This window comes from Onychomys torridus, chromosome 1 (genome assembly GCF_903995425.1).
Source record: "Onychomys torridus chromosome 1, mOncTor1.1, whole genome shotgun sequence".
NCBI lineage: Eukaryota > Metazoa > Chordata > Mammalia > Rodentia > Cricetidae > Onychomys > Onychomys torridus.
This window is the reverse complement of record NC_050443.1, coordinates 99,755,148-99,774,531: the sequence shown is the minus strand read 5'-3', so window position 1 is coordinate 99,774,531 and position 19,384 is coordinate 99,755,148. Positions and strand designations below refer to the sequence as shown.

At 44.9% G+C, this 19,384-nt stretch overlaps 1 protein-coding gene across 1 annotated transcript in view; it reads right to left on the bottom strand.

The window, feature by feature from the left end:
* Scnn1g (sodium channel epithelial 1 subunit gamma) overlaps positions 1–19,384 on the bottom strand; it is a 35,421-nt gene that overhangs the window by 2,796 nt on the left and 13,241 nt on the right. Inside the window, exons 7-11 of the mRNA XM_036206960.1 lie at positions 4,528–4,626; positions 2,466–2,583; positions 1,696–1,774; positions 1,556–1,613; positions 1,300–1,361 (exon numbers count right to left, since the gene is read on the bottom strand). Of these exons, the coding sequence (XP_036062853.1) occupies positions 1,300–1,361; positions 1,556–1,613; positions 1,696–1,774; positions 2,466–2,583; positions 4,528–4,626 (416 nt within the window). The remainder of the gene's footprint in view (positions 1–1,299; positions 1,362–1,555; positions 1,614–1,695; positions 1,775–2,465; positions 2,584–4,527; positions 4,627–19,384) is intronic.

The window sequence follows — 19,384 nt, the reverse complement described above, 5'->3', positions numbered from 1 at the left end:
GCCCCCATTTCCCCTTAAAACTCACACACCTCCTGGTCCTTAATGCTCTGGATTGGAAACCAGATTGGCTTTTATTGGGGAATACTCTATGATGGGACATAGGAATGGCCAGAATGCATTTACATTTCCTGGGTCGCAAAGGTGAGTGTAGTCTCTTCCATATTTTCTTCCACCTGCTGAGATTCCTGATCCCTGGCCTAGATAATTTTTGCCAAAAGTATCTCAGAAATGAATTTCTTTGTGAAAAATACAAGTAGGATGAAAAGATAGAATACTAAAAGGACTATTTTGTAAGTCAGGATACACCAGCATGTCACAAAGCAAGTTTACTGGACTATGGTAGTATCTGCTACACAACTGAACAGATTAGGCCAAGTTGGGCATGCTGGTTCTTGACTGCAATCCCAGTACTTGGTGTGTGGAGATAGGAAGATTAGGAGTTCAAGGTCATTCTTAGCTACATAGTGAGTTTGAGGCCAACTTGGGCTACATAAGATCTTGTCTAAAAAACATTTAAGAAAAAAGAAAAAAATGAAGAAATATCAGAATATATTGAAAGGAATATCAAAATGTTTGCTAGTTGAGATGGTATAGGTACTAACCAATCAGACTGGTGTATAGTAACCTCACTATACACAGAGGGAAACTCACCCTCCCTCTATGTCTGTTGGTTCTGAATCTATATGTTCAACCAACCATGGAGGGGGATTTTTGAGAGGAAAAATAGTTACATCCAGATTGAACATGAACAGACTCATGTAGTGCCAGGTTCCCTGAACAACCTAATATGATAGCTATTTCCATAGGATTTACATCACATTGGGTACCACAAGGGATCCAGGGATGACTAAAATGGATGAGAGGATGTGGTAGGTCATATGCAAAGGGGAACCATTTCACATACACGACTTGGGCATTCAGAGGGTTTGGTATTCATGAAGGAGTCCTGGAACAGATCCCCCGAGGGTATGGAAAGACAACTGTAAACAATTGATTTGGCCAGAGCATCGTGTGCCAACTGAACACCAGCCCAAGGGCTTTGTACATCATAAGGAAATACTGTTGCATGCTTTATTCCAGTTATAGACTCAATGGGCCACAATGCAACAATGTATTTCATACGGTGGATCATGGTCAAACAAAAGTCTGAGCAGGGCCTGGTTCATGAGAGGAGCTCAGTAAATATTTGTTGACTAAATGATTGAACGAATGGACAGGAGAGGGCTTGGCAATGAGGAAGCAAGGGCCCAGAGCCTGCGGCGGACAGAGGCAGAGGGAACTGGGTGGAGGCAAACTTACTTGTTGAGCTTTTTGTTTATTTGCTGGCCTTGGTCCCAGGTGAGAACATTCAGCAACCATTTCTATGATGGAGAAAGAAAGAATGGGCCTAAGGCTACCCACTGCCCTTTTCTTCAGCCACACATACTCCCTTTCTCTGGTCTTGGCAGTTTAGGTCTACCCAACTGGGAACTATGCCCCTCCCTGCCATAGTAGAATAGTTGAGGACACCAAGGGCTCTGGGGGTGGGTGTGGGGGACGTGGGAATAGAGCTTACCTCGGAAGCCTCCGATGGCCACTGTGCCAAGCTGGTTGTCAGTGTCCATTCCTTAAAGCTTAGGGGAGAAGGGCATAGAGTGAACACAGGCTGCTGGCCTAGCACAGCCCTACTTGACCTATCCCTCCAGATCTACTCACCTGCAGGCTTGCTTGCACACTGATTGACAGCCCAGCTCTTCCCGAACAAAAGCCTGGTACAGCTGGTAGTAGCAATACACTGGGGGACAGGGTAAAAGGTAGTATGAGTTTTGGGGCACAGCAGCCTTCCCAGTGTTACCTGTGGAGCTCCCACCATCTTGTGCTAGCTATTTATTTCAGCACCTTTTACAAATGCTGCCTTTTGGGGGAGTAGGGAGAACCAATGTGATGTCAGGAAATTGTATCTTTTTTCTGGTGAGTTGGGAGCTGGGCTTGGTGGCGCATGCCTTTAATCCCAGCATTGAAGAGGCAGACAGATCTCTGAGTTTGAGGCCAGCCTGGTCTACAAAGTGAGTTCCAGGACAGCCAGGGCTACACAGAGAAAGCCTGTCTCAAAACAAACAAACAAACAACAACAAAGACCTGATTTGGGGGTTAGGCTACCCTTGGGTCCAGTTCTGTGACTTCTTTCCTGTGGGTCCTCAGGTAATTGACTTAATCTTTTCGAACCTTTATTCCCTGCTATCAACAATGCCTTTTAGAATTGACTATGTGCACAAGCTGTTAGCACAGGCTGCGTGCGACATAGCATTTAGTCCATAATTGAAAAGTATAATCCAAGCCAGGCTTGGTGATGGAAAGCGCCTTTAACGCCCTCTTCAGGCAAAAAGTAGTCAGGACGGGGGCTCAAAAGATGACAGGACAGCCCATTGCTGGGCCAAGCTGATTCCCCTCCTGGGATGTGCAAGCCTGGAGGTGGGATCACTCACTCCAGTTGGGATGTTGCTGGTAGTTGCAATAATTGGCTGCTGGAGGCAGAGGCTGGCTGTACTGGGCACAGCCACATTTTTCCACCATCTTCGTCTGGAAGCACGAATAAAGGCAGATCTGAAAGAGAATACCCAAGAATGTTCTCAGCCTCCTTGCAGGCAGAGGTCAAGAACTCCCTGCCTGCATATCTTACATTCCAAAGCCTTTTCCTATCATACTAGGCCATATCACATACACATAAAATTAAAGAAAACAAAATGGTTAAAAAAAATTTAAAGATCAAGGTTTTTTGTTTGTTTTGTTTTTTTTGTTTGTTTTGTTTAGGAAGCCCAGCATGGAATTTAGCTTCCGTCAGAAGTGAGCCAAGAGGTGGTACAAACACACCTCTTTCCTCACAAAGAGGGACTGCTAGCCTGAGACATCTGCTTGCAAGAATTCATGCTACAATCAAATGAACTTTAGACAACCCCTAAAAGTGAGCTCATTAGAAAGATGCCCTGGGTAATGTTCAGTGATAAGTTACTGAGGACAAATGTTTTAATATATTCATGTATTTCATGCTCACCACAATCTTGTGGAGTAATATTGTACTTAACTCAAAGATGAAAAAAGACATGGCCGCGACCTGAGTCATTTGCCTGAGGTCACACAGGAGGCCGATATCGAAACTGACATTTGGGCCAGGTGTGGTGGCACACACCTAAAATCCCAACACTCAGAAAGCAGAGGCAGGGGCATAGCAACTTGGAGGGCCAGCCCGAGCTACATAATAAGTTCAAGGCCATCTTGGGATACATAATAGGACCCTGTCTTAGAAACAAAACAAAAAACCCTGAGATTTAAACCTGAATAGCTTGGCTTTGAAGCCCCTACCCTACACTAGAAGCTTCCAGGGTAGTGTGGTCGTAATCCTGAGAGGTCCAGTGTGGAGGACTTAGAACTGACTAGTGGACTGTCAGGACCGTGCTTCTTTCTCACTGTTGATTGGCAGCTGCTCCAGTTTCCCCTTTCATGTCAGTGTCAGCATCCCCCCTAACATAAAATAGCCTGGAACCTCATTTGCCATGTAGACCAGGTTAGCCACCTGGGAGCTTCTAGGGACCCATCTGACTCCACCCTACATCTTGCCATTGCTAGGGTTACAGGCACATGCCTGGCTTTTCAAGTGGGTTCCGAGAGTCTGAACCCATGTCTTTGTGCTTTCTTGAGGCAAGTGCCTTACTACCTGAGCCATCTCCTAGCCCCTGCCCCGACCTCCGGTCTTTATATCCCGCCAAGATGATATCTGTGGGCTCTCTAGCATCCCACTAGGAGGCCAACCTCAGAGTTCCAGCCTGTGAGAGGAGGTGTCAGGGTCCACCACTCATTGCACTTAGGGGTTGAAAACTGCGATGCCCACAGGGCCAGTGGTGTCATATGCTATGGGGGTCAGATCTGTGGATCTCTATTACTCTAAGGCTTGTGTAATGTGGTGGTTTGGCTTCTCCTGTGGTTCATCCTGCTGGGATATGGCTTCCCAGATCATCATGTCTTTTTTTTTTTTTTTTTCCAAGAGAAGCTAGAAATAGGGATTTTCTTGCAGCATTTCCTGAATTTTAATGCCGTTCTGGCTAGAGCAATCAGCGTGTGACCTGGAGGAGATCAGGAGCTGCCAGTTAGCTCACCCTGATCCGGCACAATTCTGTGACTGTCAAGGGGATGCACTTGCCCAAGTCATGCGGCACACATGTATCTGGAAGCCAAACTTTTGACTCCTTGGCCAGCGTCTCCTGCTGAAGCTTTCCCTCCCGTCCATCCTTTGCCAAGGCCCATTTAGCAAGTAGACCAGTCTGCCTTGTACATTGTGTTCCACATAAACCTTAGTAAGTCAATTAAGCTCTGGTTACAGAGGACCGAAGAAGACTGGAATCAGCTGGCATCATTTGCACTTGAGGTCTTTGGACCAACCCCAGATATCCGCAGCCTCCTAGTTCCTGGTCCCAGGCACACCTCAGCTTAGATATAACTTCATCTTTTGGATCCAGGCCATGACCCAGAGATGAGGGCCCTGCCACGCCGTACCTGGAGGGAGTAGGCAGCATTGTAGATATTCATGATGGGCACGTCACTGCCGTCCTCAGTGCACTGGCTGTAGGGTTCACTCAGCTTGAAGGATTCTGTCTGCAATTACAACAGCACACAGTCATCTATGCCTTCCTAGGGATCCAGATGACAGGGCCCCTCTGAAGCTGAGTAACCATTTAGTTACTCACCTAAGTTAATCAAGTACCTAGTAGTTGTCTGGTGCCATTGGAGACACCATGAAATCCACACTGAGCAAGGTTGATAAGGGCGCAGCTCTCATTGAGCAGGTATTCTGGAAGGGTGTACAGCCAGTGGCCGATACGATACCTTATCTTACCAGCTTATGAGTCAATCAATGGGATAGAGCTGAGGGGGGGGATAGCTCAGTGGATAAATTGTTGTGAAGACCGGAGTTTAGATCTGCAGAACCCACATAAAGCTGGACACAGTAGACCTGTGTCTGTTTATTATTATTATTATTATTATTATTATTATTATTATTATTATGTGTTTTAATTTTACACATCAGCCATGGGTTCCCCTGTCCTCCCCCTTCCCACCCCCACCCCCACCTTCCCCCCAGCCCCTTCCCTCCATTCCCATGTCCTCCAGGACCAAGACACCCCTGGGGACTCATTTAAACCTGGTGGATTCAGTACAGACAGGTCCTGTCCCCTCCTTCCAGGCTGAGCATGTGTCCCTGTGTAAACCCAAGGTTCCAAACAGCCAGCTCATGCACCAAGGACAGGTCCTGGTCCCACAGCCTGGGCGCCTCCCAAACAGATCAAGCTATTCAATTGTCTCACTTATCCAGAGGGCCTGATCCAGCTGGGGGCTCCTCAGCCGTTGGTTCATAATTCATGTGCTTCCATTCGATTGGCTATTTGTCCCTGTGCTTTTTGCAATCTTGGATTCAACAATTCACACTCTTACAGTCCCTCCTCCTTCTCGACAGTTGGACACCTGGAGCTCCACCTGGGGCCTGGCCGAGGATCTCTGCAACCACTTCCATCAATTATTGGATGAGAGTTCCAAGACGACTGCTAGGATGTTTAGTCATCTGATCACCAGACTAGGTCAGATCAGGCCCTCCCTCGACCACTGCCAGCAGTCTACAGAGGATATATCATTGTGGATTTCTGGGGACTTCTCGAGCACTCTGCCTATTCCTGTTCTCATGTGGTCTTCATTTATCATGGTCTGTTATTCCTCGTTCTCCCTTTCTGTTCTTGATCCAGCTGGGATCTCCTGCTCCCCTAAGCTTTCTTTCCCTCAAATCTTGCCCTTCATTACTCCCACTGTCGTCCAGGTTGTTCATGTAGATCTCATCCATTTCTCTGTCATTGGGTGATCCCTGGATCTTTCCTAGGGTCCCGCTTTCTAGGTAGCCTCCCTGGAGTTGTGTAGCAGTTTAGTCATCTTTGTTTTACATCTAGACCTGTGTCTGTTATCCTAGCACCCTGACTGGGAAATGGGAGGTAGACGGAAGACTCCCTGGAAGTGTAAGACCCAGGGATATGACAAACCCCTGACATGTCTTTGACCTCTATGTATCAATGCATGCATGCACATTTTTCTTAAATGAGATTAATTTCGGATAATGCTCAAGGACACCGGGTAGAAAGACACAGGAGGATGAGACAGTCAATCTTCCACAGCAATTAGGAAGGCATCTCTGAGAAAAGGCCCTTTGGTAGAGGCAATGACCGAAATGAAGAGCAAAATGCATATACCTTATGATTAGGTCATAGTCATTTGATCTATAATCTTTCACATGCACAGCTAGAGCCATATGCCTTACCTGTCCAGGCTCCAGAAAAACTGTAAAATTTGCTACTCAACAAGATAAAGAAGGGTTTGTTTTTCCCCTCAGATATGGGCCTGCTTAATGGTAAAATGAAATAACTTGCCACTTAATTGCTATAAAAGAACATTTACCCCTTCTGAGTGGTCTGGGCTCTCTCTGGAACATTACTTGCTTTTGCAAGGTATTTCAATACATTCTCTTTCTCTTCTTTATGTCTTGGCAAATTCTTGGCCTACAATAATTAGTTTTAAATATTACTTGCCACAACTTAATGTCACCAGGGAAGAGAATCTCAACCGAGTAATTATCTTTCTCAGGTTGGTCTGTGGGTGTGAGTGTGGGAGGGTGGAGTCTTACCCTGAATGTAGGTGGCACCATTCCCTGGTTTGGGCCCTTGGACAGTTTAAGAGTAGAGAGGGATATCTGAGTAGCAAGCAAGCAGGCAGCATGGGTGCATTGTTTCTCTCTGCCCTTGACTGAATGTGATGTGGCAGTGCTTGGGATCTCCCATTTCCCGGAAATGATGGACTATAACTTGGAGTTATGAGCCAAATAAGCCTTTTCTTCCACTAACAGCTTCTGCTCAAGGTGAGTTTTTTGTTTGTTTCTTTGTTTGTCTGTTTCTTTGTTGTTTGTTTTTATCACAGCAACAGACTGAGATGAGGACCAGGACCATGTCACCAGCTTTCCCTACATGGCTTCACAAAGCACCTTTGTAGCACAATTCCTAATTGGTCTTTATAAAAACCCGGAGCCAGATATTGGGGTAAATGTTGAAAGATCAGAGAGAAAGAGGAACAAGCCACAGCCACCTCTCACCTCACCAACTCCTCAGCCAAAAAGGGACCAAACTCCTTTCTCCTCCCACCTTATATTCCTTTCTCCACTGAGCCATATCACTTCCTGTCTCAGCCTCCCTAGTGCTGGGATTAAAGGCGTGTGTGCCTCAATACTGGGAGCAAAGGCATGAGATCCCAAGTGCTGGATTAAAGGTGTGTGCCAGCACTGCCTGGACTCTATGGCTAACTAGTGGCCGGCTTTGCCTCTGATCTTCAGGCAAGTTTTATTTGTTAGAGCGTACACAAAATACCACCATACACCTTTTTGTGTTGACTCAACACACAATGGTAAAAGGGAGTTGGCCTTGTGGAGAACTGGGGGAAGGGTGCCAGGCAGAGGGAGCAGCAAAGATTGAAGTGTGTGTGTGTGTGGGGGGGGTGTCATTGTGCCTGGAATGTGGCAAAAGAGAGAAATCTCCGGGGCTGGGAATGTAGCTCAGCAGTAGAGCTCTAATCTAGCCTGTGTGACTTCAATTCCCAGCACAGGGGCCAGGAAGAAAGATCTCTGGAAAGAAATCAGAAAAGGAGTTAAGCCAAAACCACCCTGTGCACCTACTGAGAAACCTGAATTGGGCTTCCAGAATGGTAAGGAGCCATCTGTTTATCTGCTGGGAGGGGGCCTGGAAGGTTAGAAAGAATTGTGGGGCTGTGAGATGCCTAAGGGTCCAGGCCCTTCAGCAGGGCCCATTTCCTTTCCTTCTGGTTCTAGATGTTGACTTTCTTAGAAGTATCAAGGAAAACAGACTAGTAGCCTGATCATAGGAGGAGGTACAGCATCACCACTCAAAGTTCAAAGCCCTCTCCATCCACGTACAGCAGCTCACCAAGTTTGCCTCCAGCTTACTATCTAGCTGTCAAAGCAAATAAACAATCCAGACATGACAAGGAAAGAAAAAAACAAAAAACTAAATGAACAATAACAAACAAACAAACAGGTACATAAGGATGGGGAGGGATAACATCTCTTAAGAGGAGCAAATACTAAAGAGAAATGTAGCAAGCCTAGAGTGAGGGTCTGCAGTCTGCTCACATGTGAGAACGCATGTGTGCACCCATACACCCATGCACACTGTTGTTGTTTGATCAGGGCTAAAGAGGCATAGGATGGCATGTTTCTAAAAGAAAGGTTGATAATTGGGCATCACAAAGAACGGGGAGGCTCCACACAGATAGAAACAGACCAGAAGCATGTGGAAAGGCTACTCTCTCTCTCTCTCTGTGTTTGTTTTGTAATTCATCTGCTGACTCATTAGTCTCCCTCAATTAACTGCAAGTTCCTGAAGGGCAGTTGGCTGTGCTCACTTTGAAACTCTGGAACAACAGAGGCAAGCAAAGGGGAAAGTGGCTGCTTCATCCTGCTGGACAGACAGACAGACAAGACAGCCATAACTTTGTTGTCTAACCTGTTATTTGCACTAATAAGAAATGAGCTTGTTTCCAGTCAGCACAGAATCAATAGACTCAGAGCTGAATGGCAAATCCACTTAGAGATTCTAGTGTCTGCCAAGGCTGGACTAGGAAATATGATGCAGAGAAGCCAACCTGTAGCTCTCCCCAAGGACACCTCTATTCCTTGTCACCTTCTGGACTGTTCTGAGCTGCAAGCTCCCTAGGAATCTTGGGGCCCAGGATCCTGTTGACATGGCCACAAGAGCCAGGATCTGCCACAGGCTCTACTTGCTTGCTGAAGCAAGAACACCATCTGCCATCCAGGTTAGGGGGTCTGTGTGCTTCAGTGAGCCAAGTAATGACTGCAAAGGTGGCTGGAACTCAGGCGGTCCACAGGGACTCAGAAAGCATAGAAGTCATAGACTCCAAATGACGCCTCAGGACCCAGTGGTCTGTGTTTGCCTTAGGTGGTTCAGGGCTTTCTCCTCACTCACTCCTGGTAGGTGGAGGTTTTTCCTCCAGAGACTCAGCTGGAAGAACTTTGCCAGGATGCTTTCCAGCCCTGCCACATCTCCAATTCTGATTCATACTGACCAATCCTGAGATTCTATTCTGCGGTGAAATTCAAGCTCCTGGCTTCCCCAGGTAAAGGTCTCTAAAAAGAACTCAGGCTGCTCAAGGTGGTGCTGTGTTTCCCGCAGCCTGTGTCAAAACTGGGCAACAACTACATCCTGTCTCAGGGCCACTACAGGGTTGCAGTCAGCAAACTGGTCTCCCAGCTCACCCAGAGCAATACTGCAATCGATTTCCACTGTGCCCATTTCAGGGTGAGACTTTCGGGAATGGAAGATTTTCCTGATTGCGAAAGGGATGCCCTCATTCCGTCTAGCTCCAGAGGATGTAACTGAGACAGTGCCATATGCTGCTCATAGAAGCAGAATCCAGGACCCAACCCTGACTATCTTATCTGGCCATGCACCAAGGTGGTAGGACTCTGAGCCCTCCTAAGTGACCCCTTCTGCAGCAACCACATTATGGTCAATGGCCAATTGTCCCTTCCCAAGCTGCAGTGACAGGCTCACTAGCTATGCAGTCAGAAATGGGGAGCGGGGCACAGAGTTACAATAAGTCAGAATTCAGATCCTAGCGGTGCTACCTCAGGTCGAAAGACTTGACCTCCCTAAGCTTTGATGTTGTCTGAGAACAATTTACAATTTGCTTACAGTAAGTCTCTTACCTACAAGGTGTCGATAATTTTGATGGTCAGCCTGACAGTATTTTGAATCACCTAGAAAACATATCTCTGGGTACATTTGTGAGGATATTTCCAGAGAAATGATTAACTAAGGAGAAAAGAAATCCTGAATATGGCCACACTACTCACTAGCTTCATCCCTGTGTCTCCTGACAGAGGATGAAATGTGACCAGCCACTCCCACTGCCCTTCCTGCCTCACCATGATGAGCTGCATCCTCAAACCGGGAGACAAAATAAGCCCTTTTATCCTTAAGTTGCTTTCGCCAGGTATTTTGTCACAGCAAGAAGAAAAGTAAGGAAGATATCAAGTGAATTCATTGAATGTCTAAAAAAATCGACTTTCTAATAAAACAAGGTATGGTGAGATCTTGCTTAACCCTCTCTTCTCTGAGGATGAAGAGAGCACCTCCCTCACAATGCATTGCTCAGGCTGCTAGGGAGGGAAAACAGTAAGCCTGCCCTGGTGTGGTAGCGTGTGACGTCATCACAGGTTGGTAATTCTCAGCTAGAGAAATGGGGATTGTCAATGGGGAACTCCTGCCTTCCTCTCCCTACCCATCACTTCCCTTTTTTCAGTTTAGAGACAAGGTCTCACTATGTAGTCCAGGATGGCCTAGAACTTGTAACCCTCCTGCTTTGGCCTTTGAGTGTTGCAGTTTCACAAGTGTGTCTCCCTACCTGATGACTCAAGTTGTAGCTTTCCTAGCTCTCAGCACTTTTTTGTTGTAAACTGAATTGTTTATTTTCTTATTTTACTCTGAAGGGTTTTTGTACTGGTGCCAAGCCCTGTTCTGTAATGGGAAATGTATTTGATCTGAGATTTTTCTCCCTTTAAAAATGTAACACTTGCAGGCAGTGCTGGCACATGTCTTTAATCCCAGCACTCAGGAGGCAGAGGCAGGAGGATCTCTGTGAGTTCAAGGCCAGCCTGGTCTACAGGGTGAGTTCCAGGACAGCCGGGGCTGTTACACAGAGAAACCTTGTCTGAAAAAAAGTCAAACAAACCAGACACTGGGGAGGAGTGAGGCTATGGTTCCATTAATAGAGTGCTTACACAGAGCTGGGGGTCCGTCCCTGACAACCCATAAACCAGGCATGGCAGGATATCCACACAGGATAGAGGTAGAAGATCAGAAGTGCATGAGACTGTGCTACACAGAGAAACACTGTCTCAAAAAGCCAAACACACACACACACACACACACACACACACACAGACACACACACACACACATACACACATAAACACACACACCACACACACCACACACACACACACCCCACTTGGGTTTTTGCCAGGGGAAAAAATATTGCGGCAATAGTCTCACATATGGCCACTGGGAGAAAGTGCCATGGTTCTAGAGTTCCTCTTCATTCTCTCCCTCTGCTAATTGTTGTGAGGACTCATTGAACCTAATGCTAAGGAAGTGCTTAGCACAGAACTTCCCCACAAAGGTCAGTTTTAACTACTAGAGTATGTGCACAGTCTATATGTGACTCATCCTCTCCAAGTGCAGCACAAGGGACTGGTGTCCCCAAAGCTGACCTCCAGCCAAAACCTTTCTGCTGAGACGTAATTGGCCACTGGAAATCTCTGCCTAGGTGGTCCATAAATATCTTAAACATACCATGTCTGTGGGAGTTTGCAAAATTTAGCCAAGTCCTACCATCTCATAAGGAAATAAAGTTTGCTTTTCACCAGTTGAAGCTGGGTAGGTCACGTGACTCACACTTTGGCCGATGAGAGCCTGATACAAGTAGATACTTGAAAAGTGCTTGCATATCAGAACTAGCCTTCTCTTGCTGACCTTGGAGCTGTGTCACCAATGTGAACATGTCCAAGCCAGTCAGCTGCTGAGGTGAGGCTGAAGGGCGGAGACACCAGGAGGCCCAGCGGACCTTACCCGCCACAAGCAGCATTGAGGTTGAGGTCAACGTAGTCTGTTCTGGTTCAGAGAGACTTCCCAGATGAACCCAATGCACTGTCTGCCCCACAGAATGATCTCATACTTGTTGATTGTTTGAAACCACTATTTTGAAGATGGTACATACAGAGAAACGCTAAGTGGCACTGTCTAAATCTGAGCTCAGAATCTCCCCCACCCACCTAAAACCTCCTCAGCTTAGTGACACCGTAGTCTACTCAGCTGTTCAAGCTGGAAACCCAAGCTTCATTCTAGAAACTTCTCCTTCGTTGAATTCAGTCAGCAGGCAATGCAGAGAGGCATCTTTGAACCAGCTGAATCTTCTTCCCTGTCTGATCTGCTTGATGTTGTCCCTCACAGGGATCGTTGAAAGACACCCATTTTTTTTCTGCCCCCACTTTCTCTTCCTTGGTATCTTCCCCCACCACCCCCTTCCATCTAAATTACAGATCTTGTCCCATCAGTGTCCTCATGGCCTGGTGATTCAAGACTAAATGCATTGGCCTAGCCTGCAATGCATTCCTTCACTGGCCTCAATTTACTTTTAAAAGTTTACCTCCCTCTTGATTCATTTCAATCCAACAGACAGGCCTAACTACAGCAGCAAATGGCCTTTTTATTACAGAGAAATCAGACACTGAACTTGTAACCTTACAGTACACAACTGGCCTGGGTGTGGTACTGCCTACATCCCAGGTACTTAGTAGGCTGAGGCAGGAGGGTGGTGGGTTCAAGGCTGGACTGGGCTACATAATAAGACCTTGTCTCAAAATAAATATAACAATGATGACAATAATAAAGACATGGGGCTGGGCAGTGGTGGCACACCCCTTTAATCCCAGCACTACGGAGGCAGAGCCAGGTGGATCTCTGTGAGTTAAAGGCCAGCCTGGTCTACAGAGCAAGATCCAAAACTACACAGAGAAACCCTGTCTCTAAAAACAAAAAACAAAACAAAATAAAAAATAAAGACATCGGGATATAGTTTACTGGTAGAGAACTTGCCTAGTATACTCAAGGTCCTGAGTGTAATCATCAACACAGCAAACAAACAAACAAACAAACAAACAAATAAATAAATAAATAAGCAAACCAAATAATAACATATGTAGTTGGCCCTTTGAGTCTACAGTATCTACCGACTGTAGATTGAAGATGTTTTAAAACTTTATCTTGGGACTAGAGAGATGACTCAGTGGTTAAGAGATCATACTATTCTAGAACCTGAGTTCAGATCCAAGCACCTACATTGGACAGTTTACAAATGCCTGTAACTCCAGCTCTAAGGAATCTGACACCTTCTGACCTCCATGGGCACTTGTACATGAACAGGCACACACGTAAGCAAAATATATCTTTCAAAATAAAACTGTCTCTATTGTACATGTTGATCCTTTCTTTGTCATTATTCTCTAAACAATACAGCATATGTGCATAATATTTACATAGTATTCATATTTATAGGGTGTGTAGGTACTACACAAATGCTACCTCATTCTATACAGGGACCAACTTGATCACCAAAGGATTCAACTATTTGTGAATAGGAAATGTCTGGGGAAATGCATGTGCTGGCTAGTTTTTTGTCAACTTGACATAGCTAGAAACATATCTTGGAAGAAGAAATTTTAATTGAGAAAGTGCCCTATAAGACTCACCTAAAGGCAAGCCTGTGGTGCATTTTATTGATTGGTGATTGGTGTAGGAGGTCCCAGCCCATTGTGGGTGTTGGCACCCCTGGGCAGGTGGTCCCAGGTGCTTAAGAAAGCAGGCTGAGCAAGCCATGAGAGAAAGCAAAACAACCAAAACAAAGCAGTAAGCAGCACTCCTCCATGATTTCTACATTAGCTCCTACCTCCAGCTTTCTGCCCTGACTTCCCTGGATGATGGACTACAAGCTGAAAGATGAAATAAACCCTTTACCCCCAAGTTGCTTTTGGTCATGTTGTTTTATCACAGCCAGAGAAACTCCAACTAAGACAATGCATATATAATGGACATCTATAGGTTTTCAATGATTTACATAGCATTTTTACAGTATTGGGTATTAACAGTAATCTAGACATGATTTAAAGCATATAGGGGAATGTATGCAAATACTGTGCCATTTTCTACAAGGAACTTGAGCAGCCGTGGACTTTGGTATCAGTCAAAAGTCTTAGAAGCAATTTCTGTGGTGATATATTGTGTACCCTAATAAACTTGCCTGAGGACCAGGACAGAGCCAGCCACTAGGTTAACCATAGAGGTCATGCAGTGGTGGCACATACTCTTTTTTTTGAGCTGAGGATCGACCCCAGGGCCTTGTGCTTGCTAGGTGAGCACTCTACCACTGAGCTAAATCCCCAACCCCTTTGGCTTTTTGAAACAGGGTTTCTCTGTAGCTTTGGAGCCTGTCCTGGGCTAGCTTTGTAGACCAGGCTGGCCTCGAACTCACAGAGATCCACCTGCCTCTGCCTCCCGAGTGCTGGGATTACAGAAATGCACCACCACCGCCCGGCAACACACACTCTTAATCCTATCACTCGGGAGGCAGAAATTGTCTGGATCTCTATGAGTTTAAAGCCACACTAGAAACAGCCAGGCAGTGGTGGCACACACCGTTAATCCCAGGACTGGGAAGCACACATGCCTTTAATCCCAGAAAGTGATGCTGGGCAGAGAAATGTATAAAAGGTGTGAGGAAACAGGAACTCACTCTCTTTAGGCTGAGGATTTTGTAAGAACTAGTGGCTGACTATTCTGCTTCTCTGATCTTTCAGCTTTCACCCTGGTATCTGGCTCCGTTTTTTGTTTTGTTTTGTTTTTTAATTAAAAGACCATCTAAGATTTGAACAACAACTTTCCTTCCAATACCAAAGGAAAACTGTATACCATAGGAACTCAGAATATCATGATGATATCTACATTTACACAATAAAATTGTATGTTGTCATTGAAACTGGAGGACTATCTATGCTGTGGAACAATGCTGGTGATATATTTTGAATTCTGAGGAAATGGAAAATTACAGCGGGTATACTCAGGAAAGTTTCATTTTAATAATAAAATTTAAAAATTAGGGAAGAATTGCAGGACTTTCCCCTGCATGCCACTATGGGTGGCATGATGCTTAATTTTGACAGTCAACTTGATTGCATTTAGAGTCACCTAGAAGACACACCTCTGCATCTGTGTATGAAGGCGTTTCTAGAGAGGTTTAGCTGGAGAGGGAAAACCCACCTAGAATGTGGTGGAGGCAGCACCATCCCATAGGCTGGGGTCTCAGACTGAATACAGGAAACAATGAAAAGCAAGCTGAACACCAGCCTTCATCTCCCCCTGCTTCCTGACTGTGGACACAGTGTGACAGGTCACCTCACACTGCTGCTCACATCTCTTCCTCACCATCATGGACTGCATCCTCAAACTGTGAGGTCCAGTTAAATCCCTCCTTCTTTACACTGCTTCTGCCTTTATGTTGTTTTTAGTCACAACAAGGAGAAAAGTAACTGAAACAGGTGATTTAACTCTTTGCATTTTGTGGTATGTTATAAATGGTGTGTGTGTGTGTGTGTGTGTGTGTGTGTGTGTGTGTGTGTGTGTTGCAAAACAATATATAGTCCCAATTAATGGTGAAAACCAGTTGCTCAAAATAAGAAGTTAAGACATTAAAAAAAAAGGTTTAGAGGAAGAAATATTCTTAGTCTCTACTTTATATTCTGCAGGAAAGAAATAAAACTGGTTAAAGTATGAATGAAGTGGTAAAATAATTGGAAGGAAATCCACTTCGGTATCTGGTCTCAAAGAGGAAACCCTCAGTAGATATACTGACGAGAGAGAAGGAAGAAAGGTCACAACTATGCCACGCTAGCGCTTTCTATTGCAAAATGCTGTAAGAGACTCAAAGGAAAGCACAAACCAGGGAAGATGTTTTCAACACATACGGCAAGTGATTAGTGTATTTTATATATGTGGAATTAGTATTCTTCATATATATGATACAATAGTATAGTGCTATACAGTAATATGGATGTGTATCATGTGTGTATTACATATGTATCTCATAAAAGAAAGGCTTTTTAAAAAGAAAAGATAAACCTTCCCTAACATCTCTGCCACCCCTCAGACAAGTCTTGATGTGTACCCCAGGCTGGCATCAACCCTGTGACTGCTTCCACCTCCTGAGTGCAGGGATTGCAGGCATTCATTCTCATGCCTGGCCACATCTCTTTTCTCAGAGCATGTACAGGAATTCCAGTGCATTTTTCCCCGAGCACGTGTTATATGCCACACAAGTGCCTAGAAGACATTAACTCACTGAACTATCGCCAGCCACAGCGCAGCATTTATGTCACTATCCCATTATATAGATGAGGTAACCAAGGTGTGGAGATCATATAACCAAAGTGCAAAATCAAACCCCCGAGTCCTAAATCCCTACCTATCCTTGTGAAAATAATGTATGAGTACACTTGAAGGTAAAGGAATATTGTGGGGTTTACAGTACAGTGCAGTGTCTCTCTGCAACATGACTCAGTCCTACACCTCCAGGAGTGAATGGTCCACCCCTGCTCACTTCCTCAACTCCCATTCACCATTCAACCTATTGTACTCTGGTTTCTGTCCCACTCCTTCCACCACAGACTGTCTTGGCAAAGAGTGCCAGTGCCCTCTTGGTCTCCAAACCCAGAGAACTCCTCTCAGCTCTCATCTTGCTTGACCTCTCGAGTGCACTTGACACACCTTCCCGAGACTCTCTATTAGTTATTTGACACAGATTCCTCCTGGCTTCTGTTTCCCTGCCCCTCTATTTTCTTTCTGCTCAGCTCCTAAACAGCTCATGTGGAGAGTTCGGTTTCAGGTCTTGGGTAATGGCATTTATTTTCAAGCCAGGAAATACCTCCCAGATTTTCTTCTGTGCTCCAGGTTCACTTACTGAACATTTTAACTTCACCTGCTCTTGCCCTCAAGACACAAGTAATTGGGCAAGTCTTGAACTGACCATAGCCATCTTCAACACCCTTTCTCTTTTATTACCTAATTCCAAACCTGGCACTGACCCACCCCACAGCTCAGCCAGCACCCGAATAGCCATCTAGCATCCCCTAGCTGTTCTCAATGACATCAGTTGTGAAGCCCTGCTGCTTCCACACTCTCTCTACATCTAACTCCTGCTCACCTTCACAGCCATTGTCCTAGTGAAGATTCTTACAGTTTCTCTCCAGAATTGTTATTAATGTGCTATCTCCAGCATATTGATCGGACTTTAATCAAAATGATATTTTTAAAACAATATCTCACTGTGTAGGCTAGCCTGGCTTCAAACTCCTAATCTTCCTGTTGTAGCCTCCTGAATGCTAGAATTACAGGCATGTGGCACTGTATTCAGCTTTCAAGGTTCAAAAAGCTTTCCTATGTGTCTTAACATCTTACCCATGGCCCTTTTATGGTTGCTGTGCTCTCTATTTGAACTAGCCTTTCCTGATATCATTTGGCAGGAACTTATTCTTCAAGAATTCATCACGTTGGAAGCTTTTCCAATAGCCTCCACTTGACTATCCACCCATCTAGTTACCCATCCATCCATCCTTCCATCCACCCAGTAATTACTGGGAATATATTACATTCCAAAATCTGAGACTAGGTACAAAACAGACAGGGTCCTTGTTTCCCCAGACACAGGTTCTATGTTGCAAATGTATGTTGATTAATGAATCAATCAACAATTGATCAATTGTGTGTGTGTGTGTGTGTGTGTGTGTGTGTGTTACTAGAACCCAGCACTAGCAAATGTACACACTAGGCAAATAGCCTACCAGCAAGCTGCCTCCCCAGCCCAGGTGTGTTGAAAAATTTTATCTTCTCTTAAAGTTTGGGTTCATCTTTTGATATTCTAAGTCTCGGACATGTTAAGCCATATAGGTCTTAAAAAATTAAGAAAAAATATTGACCAGTTCCCTGACAAAGTCTATCAGCTTACCATGCCTATCAACAAATAATAAGTAAGCAAACAAACGTGGAAAATGAAAAAGGAAGGAAGTCTAGTTTGTTTGGATTTATTCTTCGTGATTCCCTGCTGACCTCTGAGTAATCCTTGTCTTTCTGTTGTTGTTCTGCGTGGTCATCAATCATACTTCTGGCTGACTGACCCTGCTGCGTGCCTTTGATTTTCTATAGGTGTAGCAGAAAACTCAACCAGGATCCTTGTTTACCCACCATTTGTATAGAGAGTGTTTGCTTAATAACATGGTGGGTGTTTCCAAGCTCAAAACAGAAATCCAGAGGACATAATCCATTTTTTTTTTGAATTTCTGAAAGCTTGCTTAACTCTTAACCATTTACAGACACTACAAGAGGCAGGTGAAAGAGTAAGGGAAGAAAGAGTTGAAAAGTCCAAGTCCTTCTTTAGAGTTCAGAGAAAACAGTATGGGGGATATTGGGTGTGGTGTAAATGTCCACTGTTGTCTACTGAGAGCTTTCGGCTCTTTGGTGAACAGAGAAATTAGCGGTACCCCAGGATTTCCAATTGAAGAATCCAAGTGAAGAATCAAGCTGTTTTTGTCTCTTTGGGAAATCAGCATTTATATAACCCAAGCTGTACACATTACTCATCTCCTATGTTAGAACAAAGGTCTGAAGCAATATGCATCTGAGAGCATCTATATCACCAGATGGCTATCAGAATGGTTTTCTCCCCTACTGAAGGAACAGATGTCCTGGGTACCACCACCATTCTACTTCATCATCTCCACTAGTGATGCTTAAATCACATTTCCTCAGAATAGCATACCCTGAATCTCACCTTCCCTTGGGTCAGTGTCCCATTCCTATGGTTCAAATGCATCCCTTCAAAATTCATGTGTTAGAAATGTAATCCCCAAACTCATGTGTTAACAATATTTGGGGATGGGATCTCTGGAGATCATTAGGAGATAAGGGCATAAGGTAGGTTCCTATGATAGCGTTAGTAGCTTTATACGAAGAGGAAGAGCAACCTGAGCCCCTGTCCTGTCACGATGTGGCAAGAAGACCCTTTATCAATGGTCACCACTGTGCTGGACTTTCCAGCCCCAAATTACAAGCCAAACAAAACTCTCCACTTTATAAATAATCCAATTTTATGTTTTTAACCAGAAGACTGACCAAGACACCATGATATGCTCTTATCAAGCCCTCCTACCACTAGTCTTAAGAAGCCAAGGTTGAAGAGTCCCAGGCCAGCCTGGGCCACATGAGAAGACATTACATTTGCTTTTTTAAGGTAATGTCTTCTCATGTGGCCCAGGCTGGCCTGGGACTCTTCAGCCTTGGCTGCTTAAGTAGTAGGGATATCGGCAGGATTCACTACGTCCAGCCTCATTTCTCCTTCACAGCGCAGAGTGACCATCATTTACATACTTTCTCCCTGTTGACTCTGCTGGATGACTACAAGATGGAGGGTCAATCAAGCCTCGAATGCCCACTACCTCACCTCATTACTTCTGACTGAGAATTGCTAAAGTTTCTAAGTCACATTTTCTGATAGTACTGACTCTTGTGATCATCATAGGATCTTGGTCCTTGACGAATCTTTCAGAGATTCTAGTTTAGAAAATCTGAGCCTGATGTCTTAGATTTTTGAAACCACTGCTCTGGAGACCAAGTTTGCGAGGTGC